The sequence below is a fragment of the Miscanthus floridulus genome, chromosome 1 (assembly GCF_019320115.1).
Source record: "Miscanthus floridulus cultivar M001 chromosome 1, ASM1932011v1, whole genome shotgun sequence".
Classification (NCBI taxonomy): Eukaryota; Viridiplantae; Streptophyta; class Magnoliopsida; order Poales; family Poaceae; genus Miscanthus; species Miscanthus floridulus.
This window is the reverse complement of record NC_089580.1, coordinates 41,936,162-41,947,344: the sequence shown is the minus strand read 5'-3', so window position 1 is coordinate 41,947,344 and position 11,183 is coordinate 41,936,162. Positions and strand designations below refer to the sequence as shown.

The window sequence follows — 11,183 nt, the reverse complement described above, 5'->3', positions numbered from 1 at the left end:
AAGGGGAGATCATAATCAGTACTCCTGAAAAGTGGGATGCACTGTCTCGTCGGTGGAAACAGCGAAAGCACATCCAACAGGTCAGCTTATTCATAGTTGATGAACTTCATCTACTTGGGTCTGATAAGGGACATGTTTTGGAAGTCATTGTATCTAGGATGAGGTGTATTTCAAGTCATATTGTTAGTAACATACGGATCGTAGCACTTTCAGCATCAGTTGGTAATGCTAAAGATCTCGGTGAATGGGTTGGTGCCACCTCTCATGGCCTCTTCAACTTCCCTCCAGCAGTAAGACCTGTGCCATTCGAAATTCACATTTAGAGTGTGGATATATCAAACTTTGAGGCAAGGATGCAAGCAATGACCAAGCCTGCCTACATTGCCATCACACAGCATACAAAGAACAGTAAACCTGCCCTGGTGTATGTACCAACAAGGAAGCATGCAGGGTTGACTGCATTGGACTTATGTGCATACTCTAGTGTCGAGGGTGGTGTTGCACCATTTCTCCTTGGGTCAGAAGATGAGATGGATGCTTTCACCAGAGGTGTTCAAGACGAGACGCTTAAGAATACACTTAAATGTGGTGTAGGCTACTTGCATCAGGGTCTAAGCGAACTTGATCAGGAACTTGTAACAAATCTGTTCCTTAGTGGGAGGATCCAAGTTTGTGTTGCGAGCAGCACAATGTGTTGGGGAAGACTATTGCCTGTTCATTTGGTGGTGGTCATGGGGACTCAGTATTATGATGGCCGTGAGAACGCTCGCAAAGATTATCGAATTGCAGATCTGCTTCAGATGATGGGTCATGCCAACAGGCCACTTCAAGATAACTCAGGGAAATGTGTCATATTGTGTCATGCGCCTCGCAAAGAGTACTACAAAAGGTTCCTTTATGAGGCCTTCCCTGTTGAGAGCAATCTTCACCATTTCTTGCATGATCGTATGAATGCCGAGGTCGTGGCTGGTGTTGTAGAGAATAAGCAAGATGCTGTGGATTACCTTACTTGGACTTTCATGTATCGGCGGCTGACAAAGAACCCTAACTACTATAATCTTCAGGGTGTAAGTCACAGGCATCTTTCAGATCATCTTTCTGAGTTAGTTGAGACTGTCCTGAATGATCAGGTTTGGGCTGATTTTAGATGATTTTGGATGATTCAATAGTATTCTGTAAGAGAGAATAAGCTGAAAGCTGGGACCTGACCAGCCGAACGGGCAAGTGTCGCTATAGAGGAGGACATGTACCTGAAGCCCCTCAACCTTGGTCTTATTGCTTCATACTACTATATTAGCTATGCAACTATTGAACGTTTCAGTTCTATGCTGACCCAGAAGACTAAGATGAAGGGGCTCCTAGAGATTCTAGTATCTGCATCAGAATATGCAGAGCTTGCAGGTCGTGCTGGTGAGGAAGAATTCATTGAGAGGCTTGTTCGCCACCAGAGGTTCTCTATCGAGAAGCCCAAGTATGGCGATCCACATGTGAAGGTCAACGCGCTGCTGCAAGCCCATTTTTCAAGGCACACAGTGGTCGGGAACCTGGCAGCTGATCAGCGGGAGATTCTCGTTTCTACCCATAAGTTGCTCCAGGCAATGGTTGATGTTATCTCCAGCAATGGTTGGCTTAGTCTTGCTCTTATTGCAATGGAGTTGAGTCAAATGGTGACACAAGGCATGTGGGATCGTGATTCTGTGCTGCTTCAAGTTCCTCACTTCACAAAGGACTTGGCTCAGAGGTGCCAGGAAAATGAAGCGAAGCCCATCGAGAGTATCTTTGATCTTGCTGAGATGGGTATTGATGAGATGCGGGATCTCTTGCAGCAATCAAACTCTCAGCTGCAGGACATCATTGAGTTCTTCAAGCGGTTCCCCAATGTTGATATGGTCTATGAGGTCCGTGAGGGTGACGACACAAGTGCTGGCGACAATGTAGCCGTTCAGGTAACGCTGGAGCGTGACATGGCAAACCTGCCATGTGAGGTTGGGCCAGTTCATGCGCCGAGGTTCCCCAAGCCCAAGGAAGAAGGCTGGTGGCTGGTGATTGGTGACAGCTCCACTAACCAGTTGCTGGCAATCAAAAGAGTGGCACTTCAGAAGAGGGCAAGAGTGAAACTTAAGTTCTGTGCTCCTGCAGAAGCAGGCACAATGGACTACACGATTTACTTGATGTCAGACTCTTACTTGGGCTGTGACCAGGAGTACAAGTTCACTGTTGATGTTAAGGATGCTGGAGGGGATTTATGATGAAGACCACTTGACCAGGATGTGCTCCATGACTCTGGGTCGAATAGAAGTAGTTTAACTTTGAGAGTGTATGTATATATTCTAACTCATAATTAGTGTTTTTGACATTCTGTGTTTGTAGCCTCTAAAAGTTGTGGGGCTTATCTTATTTTGGATGTTAACACGCCTTATCCTGTAAAGTTGTAAGGATTACGCTCTACAATACTTTATGATATTTTTGGATCAACTTGTGTCTTCCCATAAGCTTGCTGCTGTGTTCAAACATTTCCAATTGGCAGGACAGGACTGCCTATAAGTTTCTGTCTTTTCCATCAGCTATCCTCCTAGTGAGATGGTGGATATGAGATGTGGATTCCTTCCAGCATTGGCTTGTTCAGATCTACTACCAAGTATTTTGTTCATACTATGATAGTATGATGTGATACCCCTTGAATAATTTTGCTGTGATTTGTCTTGCTACTTGTCAGGGTTGGTTACTGTTCTTGGAACAGGCTTTGCTTTGCGGGAGAATGTATTGATTGGCAAGGGACCATCCCTCCCAAATGTATTTAAGTTTTTTTACCGCAGCAACAACATTTAAGGTTAGTTGCATATGGTTAGGTTTTTCTCAAGTCAATACTAATATGTTGGTAAGTGAAGAAGGGCCACCCTCTGCGTGCTGGACCGCCGGAGGTTAATCGCACGGTCGGCCCAGCCGTGTGTTGGCTGCATCCTGTTTCATCCTGGCTTTTGTGGTGAATTTCTGCGCCACCACTTTTTTGCACTCGTGTTCTTGTTCTTAATTATACTGCTACTTTTTATTTATATAAAAAAGACTCAAAAAAAAAAAAGCAAAAATACACCACACTCCCAAGCTCCCAAAGGCCGGCGAGGCGGCGACACGCGCGTTGCAGTTCCAGCGCCGTTGAAATCTCAGAGAGAGGCAGGCAGGCAGCGTCTGCGCGACACAGTCATCCTGTGAACGAGGCTGCTCCTCGTCGCCCCCAATCGCCCATCGGGCAAAACCCCTCTCAAACCCTCATCCACCCCGGCTGTATAAAGCCCTGCGCTCCTCCGCGCTCTCAACGCCATCCGTTCCATTTCTTATCCCCTCTCCTCCCCCGATGGCGTCCCTCCTCACGCTCCCCGCCCTCGCCCTCTTTAACCCCGCCACGGCCTCCGGCGCCGTCCGCCTACGCGCCGCGGCCTTCCGCTGCTGGGCGCTCCAGCGGCGCGGGTGGGCGGCGGTGGCCGCCGTGGCCTCGCCCAACTCCGTGCTCAGCGAGCACGCCTTCAAGCGGCTCCAGCTCGGGAGCGACGACGGGGACGAGGAAGGGCCGTACGGGAGCGACGCCGACGAGGGGTTCGAGGAGGGGGAGGGGTTCCAGGGGGGCGAGGAGGAGCTCGCCATTGCCAGGCTCGGCCTGCCCGACGAGCTCGTCGCCACGCTCGAGAAGCGCGGGATTACACACATGTTCCCCATTCAGGTGAATGAACTATTGCTCTCTCTCTTACTTGCCTCGCTTGCTTCTAAGCGCGCGGCTAAGCCGTGCTGCAGGATTGGCTGACGGGAGGAGACGGGGAGGGGTCCAGTGGGCGTTCAATTTGGGGAATTGGGTTACTGCTTTTGAAATTCGTGGCACAGACCTTGCGTATTGCCCACCAACTTTGAGGCGCTTATTTTCAGGGAATTATAAGCGTGGTTACTTTAGTGCTGACATTAGGAGCAGTGTATTCCGAGTGGATTAGTCCTTACTGACACTTAGCCTACTACTAGCAGTCTAGCACGTATTTGTACACTCCTCAGCGCCAATTAGTATGCTAATGCATAGATATTCCTATTGAAGTTCAATAGTGCATATGAATATAGCCAGACAAATTAGCTGCGCTTTCAGTTGCATGCTATGTGCCACATGTTTTTACTGAGCTCAGTAGCTCATGTTTGGGTCTTAATTGTTGTTGTATTTTGCTCATTTTCCGTCTCCTCCTCCAGAGGGCTGTGTTGATTCCCGCTCTTGAGGGCCGCGACCTGATTGCTAGAGCAAAAACTGGAACCGGAAAGACACTGGCCTTTGGTATACCCATGATCAAGAAATTAATTGAGCAAGACGATGGTCGAAGTACAAGGTACCCGTTCATCTTTCTATGCAGGTTCACCGGAGTCAGTTGATAATTAACAGGCACATTGACTGTTTCCTTTCCCTTTTCACAGGCGAGGTCGCACTCCTCGGGCTCTGGTTCTGGCACCTACCAGAGAGTTAGCCAAACAAGTCGAGAAAGAAATAAAGGAATCAGCACCCAAGCTCGGCACAGTGTGTGTCTATGGCGGTGTCTCGTATAATGTCCAGCAGAACGCACTATCGCGTGGTGTCGATGTTGTTGTTGGAACACCTGGCCGCATAATTGATTTGATAAATGGCGGAAGCCTCCAGTTGGGAGAAGTTCAGTATTTAGTCCTGGATGAGGCTGACCAAATGCTTGCAGTGGGGTTTGAGGAAGATGTGGAAACAATATTACAACAGCTACCCGCGGACAGGCAAAGCATGCTGTTCTCTGCGACGATGCCTAGTTGGGTGAAGAAACTGTCCAGGCGGTACTTGAACAACCCTTTGACAATTGACTTGGTATTTGCTTCCATTCCTCCACTTTCATTTGCTGTTATTTACCCTGTTCTTTTGTCACACAGTTGAGAGCATTCAGGTATATAATGCTGTATGGGATTATTCTTACATGTGATTGCAGATGTCATTTTAACTTGATCTTAGTTTATGGTCATGGTGCATGCTATTTGATAAATATTCTGGCCTAAAAACTTGGACAAGAAACCCATGTGGTTGTTTCTGTTGCACCATGTGACAGCTGAAAATATTGGGTTTAATTCTTGTTCATGGTGCATAGCGACAAACCACAATAAATCAGCTATTTCCTTTTTCATGAAACTCTCCGAAGGAGTAAAGGATGACTTTTACTGTCAATACATATTATTTGTTTCATTATTTATGCAATTTTGACTAGCACTTTGTTAGGACACGTATGTCACAACAACGATTTATTCATGCCATGCTGGTTTTGGACTCTAGATATTTATCAATACAGTGCCATAGGGGATGCTAAGAGTGTTCTTGAGCTGTTAATTGCACTTTCACTTGAAGGCCCATGTTGATTCCTTGTGAGATAATTGTGGCACCTGTGTCTGGCTATGGTTTAGTTTTCCATATTTTTATGTCCTAATACAGTGCCATAGGGGATGCTAAGAGTGTTCTTCAGCTGTTAATTGTACTTTCACTTGAAGGCCCATGTTGATTCCTTGTGAGATAATTGTAGCACCTGTGTCTGGCTATGGTTTAATTTTCCATACTTTTATGTCCTAATACGTTATTGTGTCTCTTCATGTGTTAAGGTTGGTGATAAAGATGAAAAGCTTGCTGAAGGAATCAAACTCTATGCTATCCCACTCACAGCAACATCAAAGCGCACCATTCTTAGTGATCTAATTACGGTATGCTAATGCTGCTCTGGAATTTTTAGCTCTTTTTTCCCTCCCCTCTTCTCACCTTTCGGTTTAACTTTTGCTAGCCCCTTGGATAATAGTAAATGGTGCAGGCAGCTAGCACATGCATGCTTTATTTGAATCAACATAACCATAACCATAAACACATAGGTCTATCTTTTACTCTTAGTCTGACTACTTTTCCATGAATATCATTTTTAATTTCCTTGAATACTTTGGCAACTGCATTCATTTCAGCTTGGTTTAAGCTGAAAAGTCTTGATACTGTGGTCCCTGTTTAGCAGTTACAAGTTACATTTAGTCACTCCTTCCTCAGTGGGGGTTCAAACTGTAAATGATTGATGCTTCTGAAACTGGGTGCTGCGGCTCTTAGTGTTTTCAAAAAGGATTTGTGCCATTTGTTTCCTTATAGTTTCTGATGCTGGCAAGTTAGGACTTCGATAATCATGGTGCTGTTGTTCTCATCAACATTAACATTGTGTTGGTGTTTAGTTTCATCATTTTGATTTCGTGATGGTTTGCCTGTCTATTGGGATATAAAAATATATAAGATCATGAAATATGTCACAGTTGATACACTGATGTTGCTGTATAATTTTACTATGTTCTGATTGAGAACAGAATTCTTTATATGTATCTGCCATGCATATTAAACATTTTAAGGGCTCGGTTTTGCTTAGACTTGGTCACTTTCACATATCTATCGCATGAGATAAGTTGTTTTGATTAATCAGTGTCAATTCTAATCCATATATTTTGTTGTCAGGCTTATGCAAAGGGTGGGAAAACCATTGTTTTCACTCGTACGAAGAAAGATGCAGATGAGGTATCATTGGCACTGACAAACACTATTGCTTCTGAGGCACTTCATGGTGATATTTCACAGCATCAGCGTGAGCGGACACTAAATGGATTTCGTCAAGGCAAATTTACTGTTCTAGTAGCTACAGATGTTGCTGCCCGTGGTCTTGATATACCAAACGTTGATTTGGTGGGTTCACAATCCTCTTCACTTCATCTGATTCTAGATACTGTAATTCTGTAAAACACCTTTCCAAACACGCGTGTTAACTCAGTATCATGGAGCTGTGATGGTTAGCTTAACTATGTCTAACAACTTCTGCTTACCAAATTATCATCACACATTCTTCTAGAAAAGTCAATCTGCGAGAATTCCTAGTTTAAGACTATATTATAGCGCCAAACGAGGTATCATATCTTCAAGCAATGTACTTAGGTTTCTTTTTACCTGGCCATTTAGGAATTTAGCAATTAAGGTTTTCATCTTGCCACTAAACAAATTCAAGTGTTCTTCTGTATTTTAGTTTGGCATGCATTGGGTTTCATACTGGAACATCATCACTTTGGTATGTCTGATAGCATCCCTGTCTGATGTCTTGGGCTGGTTAATCTTGTGATTTACTTGATACTGTTTTTTATCACTTCAACTTAACTTGTAAAGTGCATTTTTTGCATTATGCTATTTAAAATGAACTGTAGGCATACAATGCCTAATTATTGAGAGGCTTCATTTTTGTATGCAGGTTATCCATTATGAATTGCCAAATGATCCAGAAACTTTTGTCCATCGTTCTGGACGCACTGGACGTGCTGGGAAAGCAGGAACTGCAATCTTGATGTTTACCAGCAGCCAGAAGAGGACAGTTAACTCTCTTGAGCGTGATGTTGGTTGCAAGTTTGAGTTTATAAGCCCTCCGTCCATGGGAGAAGTGCTGGAGTCATCTGCTGAGCATGTCATTGCTACATTGCGAGGGGTGCACCCAGAGTCGACTCAGTACTTTCTTGGAGCAGCTGAGAAATTAACAGAAGAATTAGGACCTCATGCTCTTGCTTCTGCACTGGCACATCTGAGTGGGTTTTCTCAGCCACCTTCTTCACGTTCTCTGATCAGTCATGAGCAGGTATGAAGTGACACAAGGAAATTACATATGCATTGTTTTCTATTATACCTACCATTGAGGTCAACTACTTTCCACAGTTAAGCATACCTTACATCTGTTCTGCCATCGATTTGAATATTTGATCCTGTTATTCTGGCTTCCGTTTTCTAGATTTGAAAATTATCTGGTTGATGTTATATGACTATTAATACCAACAACTAGCACTTTTTTTCTATTATGAATTTATAACAGGTCATCAAGCGATCATCTAGAAAAGCTCCATTACTTTTGTTGTGCATTTGTCTTTTCTTGTGGTTTCATTCTTAAGGAGGACGCTCTCAGATGCTTTCTTTCTCTCTATTAAAATGCAGGGATGGGTCACATTGCAACTAACTAGAGAACAAGGATATGGCAGAGGCTTCTTTTCTCCTAGATCTGTTACTGGTTTTCTATCTGATGTTTATTCAGCTGCTGCAGATGAAGTTGGCAAAATATACCTAACAGCAGATGAGAACGTGAGTTTTTTCCTGACTATATTAAATTGTTCCCCATTACAATTGTAAAGATCGAGTCTCTTACTACTTCCGTAATGTGCATGGGATCTAGTCAGAGCACAGGGCACTAGCAAGATGGTTTTCTTGTATTAAAACTGTAACTGCCTTGTTCTGCGTGTCTACACCACTCTCTTTTTCACTTTTGTTTGCTCTTTGCCCTTTATTTGTGTAAAGCTGGGCATGATTTCCAACCTGATTTCAACTACAACCATGAAATGAAAATCTTTTATGCCGTGGTGTCAATTAGTGACAAAGCATATTGTGCCACAGTTAGTAGGATACAGCTTGCTGGTTGGGGGTTATTTTTTAAATCCTACAGATTTGTTTGGATGTAGCATCTGAAACAATTAATTGTACTGATACTTTGTCTACAATCTGCGAGAAGGAAAATTGTATGCATAATAATGAACCAAGACTTGTGTAGAATATATTGTATGCTATTTCCCTTGTTCTGATGAATTTGTACTGCTAATCAATGCATTGCTCATCATATCAGGTCCAAGGAGCAGTCTTCGATTTGCCTGAGGAAATCGCAAAGGACCTGCTTACTATGGAGCTCCCCCCAGGAAACACCTTAACCAAAATATCGAAGGTATTTTTTGCATCTCATCTTCTTAAGTTAGTTATGGACAATTTATGTCATGAAATATATGCAGATGTTTATCTTGATGATTTATAATGCCATACATTACAGCATGTTCTAAAACTGCTGGCTGAGATGAACAGGAATCAGAAGTCTAGTCTCACACTATTTTGATCTACATTTTTTCCCACTGTATTTATCTCCAACCAAGCCTGCTAAGTTTTATTGTGCCAAATATTTACACTGTCTTATTCTGAATGTGATTTTGGTTTTCTGGGAGTCAGTGATGACTGTTATTCTTTCCTGCTTTCAGCTGCCTGCGTTGCCAGATGATGGTCCTGCTACTGATAGCTATGGTCGCTTTTCAAACGACCGAGGTTCCAGGAACAGGCGTTCCAGGGGTGGAGGCGCTTCAAGAGGCCGGGGTGGTTGGGACACTGACGGTGAGGACCGATTCCGCCGTGGTGGCAGGAGCTTCAGGTCTGACAATGATAGTTGGTCAAATGATGACTGGTCAGGCGGTGGGAGAAAATCAAACCGTTCCTCGTCCTCGTCCTCGTCCTTTGGTAGCCGCTCATCATCTTACGGCAGCCGTGGCTCACCATCCTTCGGTGGCCGCTCATCATCCTTCGGCGGTAGGGAGAGGTAAGCTTCACAAGATTCCCGATACAATGTAGCGAAGTTAGCAATTCTAGGTCGTGCTACCCAGGTATTGGTTCTTCTTAGGTAGTTCACTTAGAGCGACCTGGTATTTCCTTTATCAAGCTTCGGTATCCATTAGTATAGGAGTACATGGAAACCTAATTTTTTATAACTAATGTTGACAGGTGAAGTAGTGTCTGTATAGCCTACTAGATCTTGCTACAGCCCATTCTTGCCTCCCTGAATCATGATCAGAAATTACCTTCAAAGTTATTTTTAGAACAAAAAATAAATCAGCTACCACATGATGATCTTTCTGTTTCTAAGGCTATAATAGTCTTCCCATTATTTGCAGCAACAGAAGCTTCAGCGGTACTTGTTTCAACTGCGGCGAATCTGGTCACCGTGCATCAGACTGCCCAAACAAGTAGATGGTAGAGATGGCGCATTCTTCCCTGCCGCACGGGGCCGGTCCTTTTGGTGATCCTGATCGGCTTCCAACAAGACGGCTGGAGCATCAGGACCGCACGCAGAGCAAAAACCCAAGCCCACTCCACCTGCTGATCAGTATACTACGCCCGACAGCCAGCCGACGTTATTACTGGCTGGTGCGGTAGCTACAGTTTTGTGTGGCTGTCTCGTCGGGACAGAGGATTTTGGCACGCTGACTACAGTTACTACATCCAGAGGAGTTCCTTCAGCTTATTCATGTCAGGAATACGTTGTATTTCTTCTTTTTTTTGTGTTCTTGATTGAGGATCTCAATAGAACTGTAACCACACGAACTGTGTACAGTTGTTGCTGCTACACCGTGGCGATAGAGACGCAATCACAATCTGTGTTGTCTTGCTTCAGTGTGAACATCCATAGCTTAGCTCCCGTTGCATCTTTTGACACAGAAAATACTATCGGGACTTTGTTGCATTAGAAAAGGTTACGCTACCCCGGGTTGGTCCGGCAGCTCGCCCTCCTGATCTGACCTCGCAAACACACGGTCTGGTCAACGCAGTCCCAGCGTGCGACACGACTAACCATCCGGAGCGGAGGCTGCCGCGGTTCAACATGGTAGCTGGTGGTTGGCCCGCCGTCGAGGCGAAACTAGAAGCAGACCACCCCGGGCGGTGGATGATGCGTTGAATCCGAACGAAACGAAAAACGATCTTGGCGTCGCCGGGTACGGTACGGTCTATGCGTTGCTTACCGCACCGTGATGTGTTGTAAATGCCGGGGTACGCGTGCGTTGCGTGCTTCCTGTCCGTTTTGAGTTGACAGGGTCGCGGCTCGCGGCTGGTCAGGTCAAGTACAGGAGGTTCTGGTATCAGAAAAGGTTTGGTCGATGGGGTGGGTGGCGAATGCTATACCGAACTGGCGAACAACGATCTGCAGATGCAAAAAAGACCTGAGCTGAAACTGTGGCCTCGTTTAGTTTCTCCTCAAAAGTTTACATCCCATCCCATCGAATATTTAGACACATACATAAAGTACTAAATATAGACTAAAAAAATAATTAATTGCACAAATTGCGACTATTTTGCGAGATGAATCTTTTAAGCCTGATTAGCTCATGATTTGACAATAAAGTGCTACAGTGACACATATGCTAATGACAGATTAATTATGCTTAATAAATTCGTCTCGTGATTTACCAACGAATTCTGTAATTTGCATTTTTATTAGTATCCGAACAACTCCATATAACACCCCGAGACTTTACCCACTAGAACTAACCAAGGCCATATGCCGTCAGGTCGTCAGGTCAAGATC

The 11,183-nt window shown here is 44.4% G+C and overlaps 3 protein-coding genes across 4 annotated transcripts; all 3 read left to right on the top strand.

The window, feature by feature from the left end:
• Positions 1-362: 362 nt before the first annotated feature.
• Positions 363-1,151, top strand: LOC136455436 (DExH-box ATP-dependent RNA helicase DExH12-like). The gene has a single exon (XM_066455464.1). It carries the CDS (start codon positions 363-365, stop codon positions 1,149-1,151), a length of 789 nt encoding a protein of 262 aa, XP_066311561.1.
• Positions 1,152-1,244: 93 nt separating this feature from the next.
• On the top strand, positions 1,245-2,249 carry LOC136455425 (DExH-box ATP-dependent RNA helicase DExH12-like). The gene has a single exon (XM_066455457.1). It carries the CDS (start codon positions 1,245-1,247, stop codon positions 2,247-2,249), a length of 1,005 nt encoding a protein of 334 aa, XP_066311554.1.
• A 1,051-nt stretch (positions 2,250-3,300) lies between these two features.
• Positions 3,301-10,273, top strand: LOC136498576 (DEAD-box ATP-dependent RNA helicase 3A, chloroplastic). Of its 2 annotated transcripts, none has more exons than XM_066494549.1 (10): positions 3,301-3,715; positions 4,222-4,355; positions 4,441-4,852; positions 5,629-5,727; positions 6,506-6,730; positions 7,284-7,661; positions 8,012-8,155; positions 8,691-8,786; positions 9,091-9,422; positions 9,781-10,273. In XM_066494549.1, the coding sequence occupies exons 1-10, from the start codon at positions 3,353-3,355 to the stop codon at positions 9,848-9,850; spliced, it is 2,253 nt and encodes a 750-aa protein (XP_066350646.1). In that variant the 5' UTR covers positions 3,301-3,352; the 3' UTR covers positions 9,851-10,273. The 2 variants fall into 2 exon arrangements, with proteins under 2 accessions (XP_066350646.1, XP_066350594.1); XM_066494497.1 differs by having other exon boundaries at positions 9,775-10,273.
• Positions 10,274-11,183: the final 910 nt, after the last annotated feature.